Below are 19,272 nucleotides of genomic sequence, written 5' to 3'. Positions count from 1 at the left end.
GTACTCGCTTGATTCGCTTCATTCATCAGTTAGCGAGTAATGCACTCAGCATGCCAATTTAATTCACTTGTCAAGACTCATTTGAAATAACATACATATATATTTAAATTATTAGCCAAAAAGACATGCAGTTTCATTGACTCTATTCGGGATTTTGTGGCCATTAGCAAACATTTGGCGTTGTCAGCCGACTTTTATTTTTAATGCGATTTTATTTCATTGCTAATTAAAGTGCAATCCCAGCAAACGACCGAATGCTATCAATATTGTCTTTGGCAATGTAATACACGTTTGAATATAACAACAAGAGCACTTTAAATCGTAATATAATAATTATATTTCCATTTATATTTAAATGTTACAGTTGCAATTTAAATTAATGTTAGTTTGAAATATTGTTAAATTTTTAAATATAAAAAATTTAAATAATTGTTTCTACAAACAAATTAATCACATTCAAGCTTTGCTAAGTACTTCAGATTCAAGCACGCTTCATTCAATTCAAGTTCGCAATTCATTTGCTGTTATTCTGCGTCATTTTCTAGCTAGATTTTCGGATCATGACTTGGCACACGGGCAAATAACCATAATTATCTGCAATCCAATAGGTAATGCGATTTTTAAGGTGGTTTTATTATATTTGCTTAAGCGTATCTTGTTGACTTTAATCGAAATCACGTAACGTTAACGATAATCTAATAAATAGTAAGTTGGCACTTTGATCTAAACTAATTGCAAGCTAAATAATCGATATCCCTTTTATATGTTATATCACATACATATGTACGTTATACATCAGATTAAGCTAAGGTCGCCATACAGTTCGCTAACCACGTTGACAAGATTATAACTGATAATACGATCATTTAAATCTAGTTTTTGTTGTGTAAGAGTGAAATTTTAAAATGATTTTTATAAATAGAAAAAATATTTCTATAAAATTCATAATGGATTTTTCTATTATTATTACTTAAAGTCTATAAAAAAATTTTTTTTTTAGAAAAATTACAAATTATAATTAGACCGTGGTTAAGAACAAAAGGTAATCAACGAAAATTTCACAATACTTGGGAAAATCGTCAGGTGAAGACTCTGCGAGCAGAAAGTGTGACTTATAATTATTGCACTCCCTCATAGCGAGAATTGGAAAAAACGCAATGGAGAATTACCCAAGCTTTACCCATTGAGTGCTCATAAATGTATTTACGTATATACATATCTATTTATTTATAACTATTAAACTGTCTTAAAATTGCTATATTGTACTTGGGATAATTACGCATACGCACAATGGTTAAACACATTAACCGCAAACATTAAATTATGATGTGCAAAGTTATTTAAAGCATAACGTAATGCTCTCTCTCCACGTAACGCTAAACGTTAATCGTTACAAGAGGTCGGCTTGATAGAGAGCGAGAGAATGAGAAAGAGAGTGAGCGAGAATAATTGCCAGAGAGCAGAGAGTCAATTGAAGCTACTGATCCCCATGCTAATTGCACAGTGGGGTTAAATGCTTAAAGCAAGCTTTATATAATATATTATCATATTTAATACTTTCTTTATTAGGAATTAAAATACTGTATATGTGCATTACGAGGTTAGGCCATTCGACCTTTTCTACTTAAATATTTTATCATATTTAATACTTTCTTTATTAGGAATTAAAATACTGTATATGTGCATTACGAGGTTAGGCCATTCGATCTTTTCTACATAAATATGTTATTCCATTTATACAAATGTTTTTAAAAAATTTAATATTATTATTTTTTACATTATTTGATAATAATGAAACTAAGCACATATATATTTTTAAGAGAAATATTCTATTTACAATTGTTTAAATTTTTTGAAGCACACTGCGATAATTCATTGAATCAAGTGCTACCTTAATGCATGTAATTGTTTACACTGTAAACAACATAATATATTTTTACGAGAGAAAGAATTTGAATAATCGCTATAAATTTTGTGTATTTGTTGATTTATAATTTGTTAATTGATTAAAACAACTGCTAGACGTTATCGGTACGTAATTGTTTACCACAAAATCTATATGAAGTATAAATGTGAGCATTTGAGGCTCCACGTCCACTGTATATGTGTGTTGCCGGCAACACAGCTGAGCGGGCATCTGACTTGAGTATGCTATAATAACAAGCCGTTGAGAGCGCATTCTTTAGTTCAACGGCAGCCAGCGGCGCAAATGGAACACGCGCATCAACGAATTGTGTAAAGCGGGCGAAATAAAAAGGAGACGAAACGCGTCAAAGTGAAAAGCGCAGAAAAAAGTAAATAATGTGCATGTGTGTGGTGTATAATAGCAGCACAAACACATAGTAAAAGAATACAACACACAACACAAAACGACATCGACGTACAATTAAAATTAATTACGTGCTGTTCTGTCCGTCTGTCTTTCTGTCTTTCGGTTGATCTGCATAAGTTCAATGAAGAACGGGCCACAAAGCGTAGAATGCGACAGCGAATGACAACAACAGCAATTGCATTTGATACAAGTACAAATACTAAAAGAAAACATTTACATACGTATATATCTGTGCATGTGTATCTGTGTGTGCTGAAGTTGCAGCTCATCTTTCAAAACAAAGCTCATGTGTTCGTTCTTTCCATTAATTTACTGAAATTTGTGTGCAAGCGGAAATCGCAAACAATAGAATTGCCATTAAAATTACAAAAGTTATTAACGCGAGCGAGTTCAATAACAAACTATTTATTCGAAACTACTGCGATCGCGTGTTTAGTGTGATGATAACAACTGTCAATGCTTATGCAAAGAAATATAATATTTACACAATTTTGTGCTATATACGTCTTTCATATTAACGTATACATAATACGATTAAGATACACAGACACAGGAAATGCAGATGCAATATATTTCATTCATGAATGACGTTATTTATTTTGTGTTCTTATAAATATTTGCATCTCATCGTTTTAGTTCACGTGCGCGCGCGATTTTTCAACTGAGTACAACAAACAAAAACAAACTGTATCACCCAAACAATACAAATCATTAGCGAGTGAGAGCAGAACAACAATACAAGGCAAAGAACTGCACCCAAGAATAAAGCTCAGCTGGCGGCCAAATAAAGGTGAGTGCGATGGAGTCGACGACACTGCATGCAGTTTACGTGCAACGAGTGAAGAAAGAGCGAGAGCGGTAGTGAGTGAGATTTGTTTTTAGGTTGGGGTGGGTGGACGATTGCCCAAAACAGAGAGAGAGAGAGAGAGAGTAGAAGTTCAAAGACGACTGAAAATACACAGAAAATAAGTTGCAATATAAATTCAAGCAGAAAAATATTAATTGATTTTATAAACAAATATATAATTAACAAATTCAAAATTAACTTCCCAGTACATAAATATAATTAGCAAATTTTAAATTGGTTTCCTAATTAATTTATATAAATACACACCTATATATAGATATGTTAATTTTCGATTGAGTTTTTCTCAATGTGTAGTTAATGCGTATTTACAAACATTCCGTTTATAGTCAAAAATGTTTTTTTTTGTTTGTTTGTTTCTGTGAAGCTTTCGCCTCCCATGCTGTGATTATTATCGGGTTCTGGTTCGTTTCTAGCATAAGCATCACCAGCATCAGTCTCAATCTCAATCTGAGTCTCAGTCGCAAGAGCAGCGGGAGCAGCACAACTCAAAAGTAGGCCAGTGGCGTCTCTCTGACTATTTATCTATGTTGTCTCTCTGTGCTTGTCTGTTGTTTTGATAATGCGTCGTGGCTCTTCCAGTCTGGAAGTTCCAGCCGTTCTTTCAGCCGTCGTAACACTCGTTTCACTCTCTTCGCCTATCTCTTGCAGCCATATTCCTATTTATGAGTAAATAGAGTATAAGTACATCGCACAAAAACAATTGCAAAGTTACTTTGCTGCGTGATTTCTTTCCTGATCAACTCTATAAATATCAAATGTAATGATGTGTTTTTAATATTTATGATCTAGTTCAGTATAGTTTTTACGCAACTTGGTATGTAACCAATTAATTATAGGTGCTAATATATTTTTTTTTGCTAAACTGTTTACCATTGTGGATTACCAGATCAATTACGTATTATTCTACTTCTGGAATACTTATCATAATATCGCAATTTATTCAATGCAAAGAAATACAAAGTTCTTAAAAACAATTACAATATGTATTGATACGCAACAAGTCAAAACAGTTTATTATTTTATTGTCTTCCAAGATAAATTATAGTTTTTCTGAAGAATAAAAAATAATAATAATAAAATAAATTCAATTGTTATGTTAGCATGAGTGTTTTTTTTCGAAAACAAGTTAAATTTAAGAGTTGGTAATGCTTGCTTAGAAAGGTATTTAAAACATCGGGAACTCACAGACTGTGAAGTACGAATTTCGCGCTAAGTTATCTGACTGCCGAACCTGAAAATGTGTGTTATATGTTCTGTTTGCCTATTTGCGCATATTTCCCCCTTGACCCTGTCCCTGAACCCACACAAAGCGCTCGCATTCAGTAGATTTCTAAGCCGATCGCCACGTGCTGACCTTGTCGATGGCACTTTTCTTTATCGCAAATGTGATTCTAAGGGTCGAATACATAATGTTTCTCATTCTAAGTTTGTTTTGCTTGTTCTTCTGTTGTTTGGTTTTTTATTACTTTTTTGTTGTTGTATTTATTTTGTTTATTTATTTTATCATGCCTGCCGCTTTCTGTCAACTCTTATACCCCATATTCCCAAAACGTAGTTGTATGTGTGTGTGTGTGTCTCTCTTTCAGTCTGTCTTTCCCTCGTTCCCTCTCTGACTCTCGCTTACACGTTTTGCCTTTATAAAAAATGGCAAGATCGTGACTGTAATTGAAATGGGCTTAAAACTCGCTTGCACTATTCGCAATGACTTTATTTTAAGTACATACAAATAGTGAGACATTTTTGAAATTCCACTTCTTAAAATAACTGACATTTTTCTAAACGTGTTCCCCAATCTCTGAATTGACTTCCCCATAGAACGATGACGTATGTATGTGCAAAATAAGTGAGAGGTAATACCCTTTCTCTCCGTCATACCCACTTAGCATATTTATGTATGCGCATATTCTATTGATTAATTGCCAAGATGTATGATTTAACTATGGCTATATTATATGCTATTGTTTGATAATAATGCTCGCTGAATTAATTATAGAGTGCGCATTTAAACTCGTGCTAATTGGAGGCGTTACCCAAAACTACCATGTTGACTTTACTAATCGTATCGCATTACTCATACCCGGTTAAAAATGCAATTTGTGTTTACTAAATAATCGCCGCTTCGCCTACGTGAACTGTGTGCACAATAATGATTGCAATTAACAAGTTTGAGCTGAAAATCAAATAAGTAGAAGGCATTCTAAAAATATTTCAATTGCGCTAAAAATGTCGAAAACAATTCGCGAATTGTTCTCTGGGATCAGAGCAAACATTACACACAATTATTGTAAACAATAACTCATAAAAGTTGAAAACTTTTTTCGTATTCATGCCTTGTATCTAAAAATAACAGATTTAAGGGAAATATTCTCTCCAGACACTGTCTGAAAAATAAATTTGACCGCGGCAATTGACATCAGCATTTTGCAATTTGTCTAGAACTTCTTAATTGAATCAATTTATTGAATCAATCAATTCAAGTGTTAGTGCACTTCTTACTCTTACCGTTGGTGCAAACGTACTTATCTTTAAATACTCGTATTACAGTAAGTTTTGTGTCAGCAAAAAATTGTGTTTTATGCCAATGCAAATTATTGTTGATTTTGACTAAATATTATACTCCTTTTGACGCATATTGTCGATACTGAGAATACAAAACAATTGAACTGGAATTTGCTGATGCATAAATTAATTATTTATTATTTTGTGTTTTTGCTATTTAACTGTACTTTCAAGTAAATTAAAACTGTTATATATATATGTGATGTACATCAAATTTAAAAATAAACCTTATAAACTTTCTAATTTCATTTAAATGGAGCTCTGATCTTTGAGTAATGAGCAATGAGTACTGTTATTAAAGTGTTTACCATGATTTTTTGTTGGGGTTAAGGCTCTATTAAACAATCCCCTTTTTAGTTGACACTATTAAAAGAGGGCATAATACTCAATTGCAGCAGTCAGTAAGTCAGTCTGTCAATCAGCTTGTCATTCTGTCTGGCAATTATTCATTGTATTAACACGAAACCATTTTTCAGAGAGGTGTCACAGTTAATAGGCATCGCTTAATGTATTCATCTGGAAGCATGTCAAATTAATGATTCAGCCGCTCTCTAGAATATTTCTCAGATATATCATATGATGGGCATTTTCGCTAATGTTTTTTGTGCATTTCCTTTGCAGCCTAAAGCGATAAACACATCAAAAGTGGAGCCGCGTAATTCGATAAAGTAAAATGACTATCTTGCCAGACATTAAGGCCACCGACGCCACCTGTTGCGTGGGTGGAGGCGACACCAGCAGCAACAGCGAGGCAAGCACCAGTGGCAGCATCAAGGAGCAACGGCATCATCATCATCATCATGGCAAAAGCGATTGCCTGGGCATGAATTGTTGCACCTCGGCCGCGAGCTCAGAGTTGTCCATCGATGAGAAATCATCGACTTCGCATAAGGTCAACAATAATCTCAACGAGTTTCGCACATTCAATTACCACGAAGCTGTGGCTCATGCCAATTTTGCCGCCTGTGAACCCATCGACATTGAATTCTCCGATCTGCGTTATGCGGTTCGCAAGTTTTCCTTTGCCGAACGCAAGTTTGGTAAGTACTCAAAGGCGTCTGAAATAATTGAAAGAGAGTACTGACTATTGTTTGTCCATCGGCAGTTACTAAGGAGATACTGCATAATCTTGAAGGCAACTTTAAGTCAGGTGAACTAACAGCCATTATGGGTCCTTCGGGTGCAGGCAAGAGCACACTATTGAATGTCATGTCGGGATTTTGGTAAGCTATTAGATTTACGCTTTCAATTAATATGTTTTTGTATACAATTACCACGACATTTGCATATTTTAAAAACCAGACTACAGTCTTGATAATAAATTAGCATTGATTTATTGTATTTAGCGGTTATTTTTATATTATTTTGGCGAATTTATTGTATCTTTAGTAAATAATGCCTTTCTCTTTAGCGATATCCTACTAAATAAAGAATTGCGTTCTATATATAGTATAGTTCCTACAAAGTCCAGTTGCGATGTGACGCCACAAGACTTCAAAGATCGTACGACCAACATATCTATAGTATATCTATTTACAGTATATGCAAGTCTGAATATTAGAACAGACACTGGGCATTTTGTTGCATGTCTAAGTAGAACCTCGGAGCGATAATGAAATCGACTGTAGCGAATGCCTGAGTCATAATTGCTGTGACGAACGAGCATTTGCATAACTGCAATTTTTGCTTGCAAATGCTTTCAACGAATTTCAATTAAAACTAGAACAATCGACAGCCTATTGAGCCTATTAACAAGAGTTACATATATGAGAGACTAATAATCTATGTCGGAACTGTCACTGACTGTCAAAGACACACGCTATCAGCTATCAGCAGATTCATTTTCAACGACAGCAACAGCATCAGCCTCTGCTCTATGAAAGACCCTGGCAAAGTCCACACACGAGCGGATCTCTATACTGTATCAAAATGTTACGTTGCCTATTGCAAAATCAATTTAATCAATTACTATTCCTGGTTAGGTAACAACTGTCCAGACAAACATCACACGAAAAAGGTTATTTCAATTAATTTACAAAGGTATTTTCCAACCAATTATTGGATTACTGATAACGTTTCGATTTCTAAACTTTTACATAATGCGATGCGAATTCCAAAGCGTTATAATATAGGAAACTTTAATTTGAAATTTCTTTGTACAAAATAAATGGCGTTAGTTCTATTCATTTGAATTAACTAGCGGATAAATTCTTTACAAATTTCTACTATCACTGTATATACTGTTGCATCAAAATGTTACTTTGCTAATTGCACAACCAATCTAATCTTATGCCAAGTGACTATACCTGGTTGGGTAACAACTGTCCAGACAGACATCCCACAAAAAAGTTTATTCTAATTAATTTACAAAGGTATTTTCTCACCAATTAAGTGATTACTGATAACGTTCCTATCTCTAAACTTTTACATAATGCGATGCGAATTCCAAAGCGTTGTAATATAGGAAAATATAATTTGAAATTTCTTTAGATGATGTACAAAATAAATGGCGAAAGTTCTATTCATTAGAATTAACTGGCGGATAAATTCTTTACAAATTTGTTTTTGATTCTAATAATAAATTAATCTAAATAACAGCATTAGTACATTCTATTCACTAGATCTAAACCAAAAGTTAAATTCTCAAGGTATTCGTTCTCGATGCTTATCTTCAATTAATCTACTTTCTTAGATAATCGTTTTACTTTTCAAAACTTAATGAGTTTTATTATTATATGTTATATTAAAAGATTCAGCAATTTTGCTTTAGACTAGAGTTCAGAGTATATTTACACATGTCGCCATAATGTCGCTTATCGGTCAATAAACTACGAACTTGAAATGAATACGCTTACAAGTATTCAGACTCGTACTCACACTCATTCTCACACTCACAGACGGCAACTTAAAGTCGCATTCGTAACCCGCCACAATTTTGCTCGCATCTTGACTTTGTTTACAGAGTTTGTTTTAATTGCGGCGTCCCTTTTAATATTTTCTTTTTGTTTTTTATAGCGCCTCTGGAGTCAGTGGAAGCATTCGCGTCAATGGCAAACCCATGGCCACAAGCTCGGAGCGATTTCGCCGGCTGTCGTGCTACATTCACCAGGATGATCTGTTGCGTCCCCAGCTGATGGTTGGCGAGATAATGATGATGGCAGCGCACTTGAAGCTCGGCTTCAAAGTGACCAAAAGCTACAAGCTGAATTTGGTAAATATGTCATTATGAAATAATCGCCCTATATTTCAACAATCTTTTCAATGCTTTGCTTTGATTTTGCATAGATCAAACACATCTTATCGCTGTTGGGCCTGGAGCATCGCTTCAATGTGCACACAGGAAAACTGTCGGGCGGACAGAAGAAGCGTCTTGCCATTGCCCTGGAGCTGATAAGCAACCCGCCGGTTCTCTATCTGGATGAGCCAACGACGTGAGTATCAAGACGTAGTGATAACTAAATAAATATTGCGACCACTTCGCAAAGAACAGAAAGTACTTTGAACTTAGTTTTAATTGACGCCCCCTCACACCAATAAAATAGAACAGAACAAATAAATTGCGAATGAATGAAACTATAATTTAAAATTAAATATGAAATAATAGAACATCATTAGGAGCAACAGAATTGAATTAAAGTACACAAAAATTCATTCGTTCAATTAAAAAAGTAACCAATAACTGGATTCATAAAAAGTATCTGAAATGTGTTTCAAGTAAATGGAAAAGTGCAATAAAATACAAAAAAAAAAATATTCGCACATCTAAACATAAGTAATGCAAAGGGTCTGAAATTGAAATTTTAATTGTGCATTCTCTACCCAATATCATTAATTGTTTTCCATAAAATTTTCCATTGTAATTTTCCATTTGCATAGTATTAAATTGTTCAGCTACTTAATTTGTGTTACTTATGACAGAGAATTGCTGTGAAAAAACTCGACCATAGGCCCGATGGGGGGAATTTATGGATGTCTACAACTTTATGGCCATTACGAATAATGACTTGCAAATTGAAGCTCTAAAGCTAGAGTCTAATGACCCGCTTTATACACACTATGAATAAATTCATTAACTACGAGTTCACAAAAAATGCGCTTTCTATTTGTAGTCGTATACAAAGTAGAATCCCAAAATAAGAATCATATGTTAGTTTATTATATGACCGGTTATTTTTACGTACAATGCTATAAACAAAGAGTCTGTAATGAACGCAAAGAGCATTAACTTTTAAGTGTGAGTCGCCAAAACGAATTCATTTTAGCAACATTTTGATTGTCTGTCGAATTAACAAAGGGATTATAAAGTTCAAAGCTATACAGGGAATTGTCAAGACCCCATAAGGGTATATCGTCTTTTAAGAATTAGCACTATATAGTATATGGGTAATTCCATGGCGAAATTGGTCCCGTGCGAGACTTTTTACAGTGCACTGCAGTGAAAATAACATAAACTGAAACAATTTTAAAAATAAGTGAATGTTATTCTTAAAGCTCTAGATAAGCACTTTAGAGCTAAGATTAATTTTAGGAACTTTATCTGTTTTCCGATAAAATATATAATTTCTTAGCTCTAATTAAAGTACTTATCTAGAGCTTTTAAAATAAACTTTTCTTATTTTCAAAATTGTTTCAGTTTATGTTATTTTCAATGTAAAGAGTCTCGCACGGGACAAATTCCGTCATGGAATTACCCATATACAAACTGAAACTGATTCTAGGGTAACTGAAAATCGATCCCTTTGCATCGTCTATGCTCTGATCATGTGATAGATTTGTTTGCTGAAATAATGATTTGGTGTTTTTCCGTTGGGTTGAGTGCTCGAATATGATTACCGAAGAAAGTGCGCTGATTGTGTTTATTGCTTTTACTATATGTTATGTATTAGTTGAATCATTCATTATCATCATCTATAATTGAATCATCTTTCGTTTAACCTTTTCACAGCGGCCTTGACAGCTCCTCGTGCAGCTCATGCGTTGCCCTACTTAAGAAACTTGCCTCGCAGGGTCACACGATTGTCTGCACCATCCATCAGCCGAGTGCACTGATCTTCGAGATGTTTGACAAGCTCTACACTGTCACCGATGGGCATTGCATGTATCAGGGCAGGGTGAAGGAGCTGGTGCCCTTCTTAGCCGATCAGCAGCTCATCTGTCCCAGCTATCACAATCCAGCCGACTTCCGTAAGTATTTGCAAATGCTCACGATTGTATCTGCAATAAGTTATGTTATATATTTTTGCATCTATATCTGTGCACAGTGCTGGAGGTGGCAGTTGGCGAACATCAACACGACATCAGCAATCTGATAGAAGCTGCGAAACAGAAGTATTACGAGGATGCCAGTCGTTATCCCTACGTTAATACCGACGATATGTCGCGCATTATATCAAATATAAGAGGTGAGAGAGTTGATCGATATCATTTATATGATAATAAGCAGCAACATTAAAATTGTGACAATTTTGCTTTTAAAGAATATTCAAAGAGATAAGGATACAATTTCAATTCAAGAATTATAATTTTCTTGCAATTTTAAATATCAAAGATTATAAATGGATTCAAGTTAAAACAAGTTTTGAATTAAAAACTGGTAATTAGAATATGAATATGATTTTTTATTACACTCGTGTTTACTTATGCAATTGCTTAAAGAAAGTTTCTTATTGCGCAACATTATATCGTGAATCAAAGAATTACATCACATTGAATACTCGTAGTTGCGTCATTCGGATTCGTGAATAATTAGCACGACAGCATAGCCACAGAGTACTTGTATTTGTTTGAATGGCGTGTGGCTACTTAAATGTATACTTTATGTATGAATACTCAATGTTCATTTGCATTACAACATTACAGAGAACATTGGCGGCAAGAAGTTGAGCAGCTCGGCCCAAGAGCTCTCCACGCTGGCGATCACACAAATCGCCAGCTTGGACTATGCGAAGTCTGGCTACGAAGAGTTGCCGCTAAAGGAAATCAATGATCGACCACAAAACAACGATGACGATAAGGATAAAGATAATGATAATGATGTGGAGATTGCCGATGTGAGAAGCACAGAGCTTGCCATTGGATTGGAGACATCTGGGAAGATGGAATCGGCCTCGTTCCTCATGCAATATCTTCTTCTGATGAAACGCATTTTGGTCTGCGCCCGTCGTAACTATGTGAGTATACGATGATGATAAGATACAACGTATATATACAATCTATATAGTATAGTTCGTACTTGTTAATGAAACAAGGTCATGCTCATGCCGGTTTAGGGCAGTGCAACTCGCCAATCGTAATCGCAACTCGCAAATCGTAAGTGGCAACTTGGCAACTCGCAACGCGGCGAGTTGACAACTTGACTTTGATTGCCAGTCAAGTTGATTTGGTAATTCGTTGCAATTTACGGCGTTTTACCCATTAAGTAAGGCAAGCTAAGTATTTACTTATTGTTATATTCAGGTTTTTTAAAGCGATTCCCCCAAAAATTGTATGACCCATTTTAAATGTTAAATATTATATATTTGTGTACTAGCTGCTGTTCATTTCAAGTTTTTATACTTTTTTCACCATTTTGTGTTGTGTTCATCTTTTATGGTCTAGTAATTTTTTGGTTTAAGTTGAGTGCGTTGCACTATACTATATTTAATATCTAAGTATGCGTCTTGTATTTTTTTTTTATATTTAATTGCCTTGTACCTAGCCCATAATTACAACTAGCACAGCACAGTCCATGTTTCCCTCTATCTTTATCTGGGCATTGGATACGCTTTCTGTTTCGACGCATTTTGCGAAAGGTCTGAAATATGTTTGTGTGTTCATACATATAATAATATTTGACCTTTTTCTTTATTTAATAAACTGAGTACTTACACGCGATTTGCTCTTAAGTAATCGTTGCCATCATTTTTGAGCTTGACGGTAATGATTATTAAATGTTCATGGCAATTATTGCCTTGTTATGCCATTGAACACGTCGCATTATTGCATGAACTATTCTGCACTTTGCAGCAACTACAAGTAAAAACACTTCTCTTTACGACTTGCACTTTTTACAATGTAACGAAATAGAAATTATCGAACAATTTCTCGGTTTTACGGCAATCAGTGCTAAAGTGTGCTGACAATTAAAATCCACTCGACTACAATCCTAAATCAAGATCTCCACAAGGTGCTAAACTGAGGTCAGCAGGCCAAAAGCATGTGTAATTGCTACACCTATTTCATTATTAATTTTTAATATCCGACGACTATTTAGATAAGATATAATTAACACCTGATATAATTTATAGCTACGCAACACAAACTACTTTTATTGACTTGTTTAAAAAAAATGAAATAAAGCTGGGAATGTTTCTAATTAATATTGATTGAATCACATTTTTACTGATATTTATTAATATCAATTTATATTACAAGCGTAATTAAATCTGATGTATCACACTGCGTATACGTAATATTTGCGTATGAGCGATATTAGCTGCTTATGTTTGAGACATTGAAATGTAGCTTCGTTTTAGTTACTTGAGAGCTATACTCGCTATACAAATGTGTTTTACATAATTGAAAACAATTTACATGAATACTTTGATTTTTTCATATTTATTCGTTTGCCATTGACAACGAGTGCTTTTTAGCGTCTTGCGAATTAATTTGTTGTTCTACTTTGTGCACAAGCATCGAAACATGCTGTAGATGGATGTGGGCTTGTTTGTGGCTATTGAGAATTGAAGTATGCGAAAACCACTCAATTGTGAATATAACTCAAAAAAGCCAATCGAAGCGACGCGACTCGACTCGACGGCAACCTTCACATAGATAAATGCAATGCTTCCATGCGGTGGCGGCTTCGCTTATCTTACATTTTCTTTAGATTTATAGATACATTGATGTCTTCTATTTGCTATTTTGCAGTTTCTGCTCTTGGCCCGCATCATATCGCACATAGTCATTGGCGTGATATTCGGCTACCTGTATATGAATGTCGGCAACAGCGCGCACTCAGTGCTGGGCAACTACGTCTATCTGTATGGCTCAACCCTCCTCTTGGTCTACACCGGCAAAATGGCAGTGGTATTGACATGTAAGTAGCATAAAGATACAAGTTTAAAGTACAACAACAACACAACACGAAGCAAAATGTAAACTGTTGACGTCCTAAGTTGGTGTTACTCGTGTTCATAGACTTATGCAATGCTGACCTCAACACTTGTGAATACTGTTTGCACATACGAGTACAAAAGCAAAAAACAAAAACTTGAGAGTCAGGAGTTTTTTATATGCAGCAGCAGCAGCAGCAGCTGCAGTTTATGTTTGCCAACGATATTTGCTTATTTATGTCTCTTGTTCGCAAAGATCTCCTACGCTCAAGTGGCCAATTCTATTGGCTGAAAGATCAATGCTAACAAAGAAACCCAACAAAAAAGCTATAAACATTTTATCAAGGTTAAACCGGTAATTAAATCGATTAAGCAAAGAGCAAAGCATTTTACTGTTCTATAATTTACACAACTCTTCTATAATTTAATTTGATTTAAATACATTTTCGGTCATTAATCAAACTTGTTAAGCAAACTTTTTTTCACTAATTATGGAGATGCGTAATATGAGACTCATTTTTATATCCTCGAGACTTTCTCAGTTTTTATTATTATTTAATTTTGTTGTATTGATTTTGTGTGGCTTTGAAACCGGTTTTTGACATCGCAAAACTGTCGTTTTCGGTCCACTGACCTGACCTATATAATAACATGTTGCTGACAGGGGCGGGCCTGCTTTCATCATAAGTTTATTATTAACTTTTTTTGCCAGCTCATTAATGACTCTTGATCTTTGTTGTTGTGGTTACTTGCAGTTCCCTTGGAGATCGATATGCTGACGAGGGAACACTTTAATCGTTGGTACAAGCTGGGACCGTATTTCTTGTCGCTGATCAGCTTCGAGATTCCCTTTCAAGTAAGTTAATTAATTGATAAATGATTAATGAATTGAGAATTTAATAAATGAATTAATCTTGCAGAGTTTGTGTGCCGCTCTCTATATAGTTATTAGCGTGCGATTGACGGATAACGACAGCACTGAATCTTTCCGAATCTATTACTTTATGCTCTTGGCCATTATGGCCACGCTCAGTGCCCAAGCGTGGGGCTTATTTGTGGGCGCCACGCTGCCAACTAAGGTACTTCAAATTCGCATATTTTTGTCGCAATTATCTCTCTCTAATTATAATATTTTTATGCTTGTAGCTTGCCGTCTTTATCGGACCCATTTTGGCTGTATTGTTCTCCGTTTTTGGCTTCTGCACACGTTACATCGACATAACGCCGATGTTTCGCTGGATGTGGCATCTGAGCTATTTCCGTGCTGGTTTCCATGGATCGCTCAATGCCATCTATGGCATGGATCGCCAATTCCTCGACTGTCCCGACAATGTCATGTACTGTCATTTTCGCAGTCCCAAAGTCTTTCTCAAGTACATGATGATCTACGATGTTCACATGTCCGACTGCATACTGCTGATGGGCACTGTGATTGGTGTGATGCATGTGCTGACGGTGATCACGCTGTGGCGCAAGCTGAACAAACGATAGAGCATCATCATACACCTGATGTAGACTTAGTTAGTTATGATTTTTGTATATATTTAGGTGTCTATTTCTTTGTTTTTTTTTTCGTTTTGATTCTTCAAATTCATTTATTATTTAATTGTACTATTTATTTAGCATTAAGTTAAAGACCTTCATTCGATTTTGTTGCATAACTTTAACTAAATTGTTCAAAAAAGGCTTTAGGGTAACATTTTAAACACTTATTCTCACCCATATTAATGTAATATATAGTTTTAATTTAATCTTTTATGCTGATATACCAAAAACACAAAAAAGAAGGAAAAACAAAAAATACAAAAACAAATGAGCAAGAATCACGCACAATCAAACGAAATGGAATTGATTGCTGTCACAATATTCAAGCACACAAATTTTCATAGCCAAATGAAGAGCTTGCCAACATTATGTACTATAGAGTATCTTTGGATTCGTGGCAGAAACTACACAGAACAACCAGATTCCACTTTTAAGGTCAACAAACAAAGATACATTGTGATCATTAAATTTGAATATTCATGTTTTTAGTTAGTGTAACTTTTAGTTTAAACAATTTAGCACATTTAACGGATTCTAATTTTTGTGGCTTTTTTATTTGATTAAATAAAATGGTAAATTTGTAATTGGAATTAATGTTTTCTTACAAATGCGTTTTGAAATCTACATATTAAAATACGTATATCTTCAATTAGTTATGGCAAATCAAACTTAACAATATAGTACTTGAGTTGCTGCATAATTTCGAATGTGTTTAGTTGTATTTTTAGAATGATTTTGATTGCACAGTTAAATACAAATCGGAGAGCACTTGACATGGGGGAATAATCTACAGATTTGTCTGGTTACTTTATACAAAATTTGGAAAAATATATATATATGTATATATCTCAAACTTGCTTATTCGATTTAAGTTAAACTTACGGTCTAAACAAAAACAATTACGCTTTGTTAATGCACGAATATAAATGCTAATACAATAAGTTAAATACATTTACGGTTGACGCCGATTAGTGAAGTGCTTTGTTTAGTAAGTCGGCCAATGAGTTAATACCTATATAGTAGTATATATATCTATCTATGTATGTGCTTCACATTGTGGACATGCGTGCGTAGCCATATCTTATGATCTGATCGTGATTGAGAGGCGTATCCGTCGATAGCTGGACACGTTGCCACTGACGCGTCTCGTTTGATTTTCGTATCGCCTCGACGACGGCTTGAACATAGAGACCATCCTCAAACGTGGCTGCTGTGGAAACGGGTGCCTTAATCCAGCTGGACTCCTTGCTGCCGAAGGCTTCCTTTAATGCGCCGACCATTTTGCACAGTCCCTTGATGTAGGGACGTGGCAGCAAAGAGTTGTTTGTTGAGAAATGTAAATCCTGCACATCTACATACACTGCTTCCTCCTTCGGTTGTCCCTCCTTCAGCACAAATAAATCGCCGCCACGCACCACCAGATGTCCTTTGCTACCATAAACGAGCACCTCCTGCGAGAACGTTTTAGCGGGCACAGTGTGACTGTGCAGCGCCACTGTCACCAGTGTTCCACTTGCCAGTTCCATTTGGAAATTGCAGAAATCCGGCGCTGTAATTTGCCGTATGCCATTGATGGCACCCGTTGTCTTCGTGTACGATCTGAGCACGCCATGCACACGCACCGCTTGCTGTTGCAGTAGATAGCTAACTAGATCCACAACGCTGCCCACCAGATTGAGGGCACCGCCGCCCATCTGTGCGTCACACATCCAGTTGTACTTCTCAGGAAAGAGTGTGCCCAGCTGGACGCGTACATCCATCAGCACGACGGCCGCCAGCGGCCCAATTAGCTCCTCCTGCAGGCAGCGACGCATTTGTGTAAAGGCGGGCAAAAACCGCAACGGATGATTCACCAGCGATATGAGTGTTGGATAGTATTGTGATGCCCGCACCATTTTCAATGCGTCCATCTGATGTAGTCCAGCAGGTTTGTCGCAAACCACATGTTTGCCAATGCCCAGTGCTTTGACCGAGATCTCAGCGTGCAAAAAAGGCTGACACACTATGAACACCAGATCGACGTCTTTGCGCAGCAACACCTCGTCTATGACGTTGGTGTGGAAGGCGACATTCTGTGCGCTCGCTGTCTCCTTGGCTTCCTTGAGGGTGCGGCCCCAGATGGCGCGCACCTCAAAGCCCTTTTCTCGTAGCAGTGGCACCAGCACATTGGCAATTTCACCCGTTCCAAATACGCCAACGCCAGGTAGCATTTTACGTTTATGTTTATTTGTCGTGCAGCCAGTGTGACCAGTTTAGTAACTGGCAAAATCGCAGGCTCAAGTTACAAATATACTGCGTGGTTTATATACGGTATTCTCAGTAGTTGTCAATAATTATTTATTATTTAAAACTTTTTATTAACTAAGCAATTATTGAGTATAATTATAAACGGTTGTATATTCTTCTGCTTAAAATGCAGACGACTGAGGTATTAATACCGAAAATACCAAAGTATTTCTGTTTCATCTGTTAGTTAACAGCTGTTTACTCTGTAAGCACGTAACGGCCTTTTAAAAAATATACTCATGAGCACATTCTCATAAGTTATTCATTGAAAAATATGTCAAGTTATTTGTATTTTGGAATTAAATATGCACAGAAAATTTAAGCACAAACATCTGAAAGAAAATTTGTAAGCAATGAAACCGATCGCTCGGTGGCTTGTAAGCATTACAGCTGGCCTTTTAGCGGGGACACAAACCATTCGCATGGTGAAGGTGGCCAATGAAGACAATGAATATTATTGTGCACATTGCATGTACTCGTCTGCAGTTCAAAGTGAATCCGAATCAACAGATCTTCCCTATATTATGGGCTCAGAACAGATAAGCGCAGCTTTGCAGCAGATTCTAAGTAGCGATGAGCACAATGTTGCAATGCGTCCGAGGATCATAAATAATATTCAGAAGGATTGTGAGCTTGGTTCCGAGTCATTGAATCGTTTGCTGGAAGAGATGATGTCAAGCAGCACATCTAACGAAAATTCCGAACTAATTCACTTTGAGCCAGCCGTACGACTTTAATATATGTACATTATATGCACCCACAATGTTGTAAATTAATTAAAGTTACTCTCACTTCAACCACTCTCGATTAATGGCTGCTCAAATCTGGGTTAAATCATGTTTAGTTGACACTCAGTACAACAAGAAGGATATTCGGAGACAAACTTGCCTTGTCATATGATAACCCAATTAGTGTAATTGAGTTCCCAGTCATCTCTTTTTTGCCCTCGGCAATGCCATCGTCGTAGTCGTAGTCGCAGAAGGAGCAGCTTTCCCAGCATTAATTAAGCCAACACAAAGAGCGTAATTGCCAACAACATGCTTGCAGCTGGCAGCAATAAACAGCTGCTGTGGAAGACATTAACTATCTGCGGTAATCAAAAAGCTCTATTAATTGTCTAACACAAAGTTGCTCCGCATTCTCAATAATCTCAATAACATAAAACTTCACGAATGTTATATTTGGTACATTTGATCCAAGAAAAACCGTTATATTTTGTACGGACAATTTGTTTCTACAATATGGGTGAGTGTGTCTGTAGACGATCGCATGCAGCTTTTGTCATGCACTATAACAACCCTGTCTTTAAAGTTGTAAGCGCAGTTAAAAGTTTGCATGCGTGCAGTCTGCGCAGTTTAACGAGTTTTATTAAATAACCAATGTTTTATTGTTGATGTGATGTTTTTTCTTTTGTTTTTTTTGTATTGTGTGTATGGTGGTAAGTGTAAGCTAAAGTGCAACGTGTCTATGCAATTAATTGTCATGCCAACTCGATATGTGGACAGCGGAAAAAAGAGTGCGCTCCTGCGGCCAACACATACAACCATACACTGCAAATGTGCAGTGTAATTTTCTGTGTTTGTGTGTGT

At 35.9% G+C, this 19,272-nt stretch overlaps 3 protein-coding genes across 3 annotated transcripts; 2 read left to right on the top strand and 1 right to left on the bottom strand.

Annotated features, from left to right (window-relative positions):
- The first annotated feature begins 2,160 nt into the window (after nt 1-2,160).
- LOC133836753 (ATP-binding cassette subfamily G member 4) lies at nt 2,161-15,987 on the top strand. Its single transcript, XM_062267345.1, has 13 exons — nt 2,161-2,294; nt 2,969-3,122; nt 6,381-6,799; nt 6,865-6,982; nt 8,775-8,970; nt 9,045-9,190; nt 10,705-10,943; nt 11,021-11,161; nt 11,619-11,929; nt 13,668-13,836; nt 14,608-14,708; nt 14,773-14,931; nt 14,999-15,987. The coding sequence occupies exons 3-13, from the start codon at nt 6,433-6,435 to the stop codon at nt 15,341-15,343; spliced, it is 2,292 nt and encodes a 763-aa protein (XP_062123329.1). The 5' UTR covers nt 2,161-2,294; nt 2,969-3,122; nt 6,381-6,432; the 3' UTR covers nt 15,344-15,987.
- On the bottom strand, nt 15,408-17,668 carry LOC133836764 (glucose-fructose oxidoreductase domain-containing protein 1). Its single transcript, XM_062267356.1, has one exon. It carries the CDS (start codon nt 17,605-17,607, stop codon nt 16,447-16,449), a length of 1,161 nt encoding a protein of 386 aa, XP_062123340.1. The 5' UTR covers nt 17,608-17,668; the 3' UTR covers nt 15,408-16,446.
- Nucleotides 17,669-17,943: 275 nt separating this feature from the next.
- Nucleotides 17,944-18,480, top strand: LOC133836775 (uncharacterized). The gene has a single exon (XM_062267367.1). It carries the CDS (start codon nt 18,037-18,039, stop codon nt 18,418-18,420), a length of 384 nt encoding a protein of 127 aa, XP_062123351.1. The 5' UTR covers nt 17,944-18,036; the 3' UTR covers nt 18,421-18,480.
- Nucleotides 18,481-19,272: the final 792 nt, after the last annotated feature.

Source organism: Drosophila sulfurigaster, chromosome 2L (assembly GCF_023558435.1).
Source record: "Drosophila sulfurigaster albostrigata strain 15112-1811.04 chromosome 2L, ASM2355843v2, whole genome shotgun sequence".
Taxonomy (NCBI): Eukaryota; Metazoa; Arthropoda; class Insecta; order Diptera; family Drosophilidae; genus Drosophila; species Drosophila sulfurigaster.
This window is presented reverse-complemented; position numbering and strand designations above follow the sequence as displayed.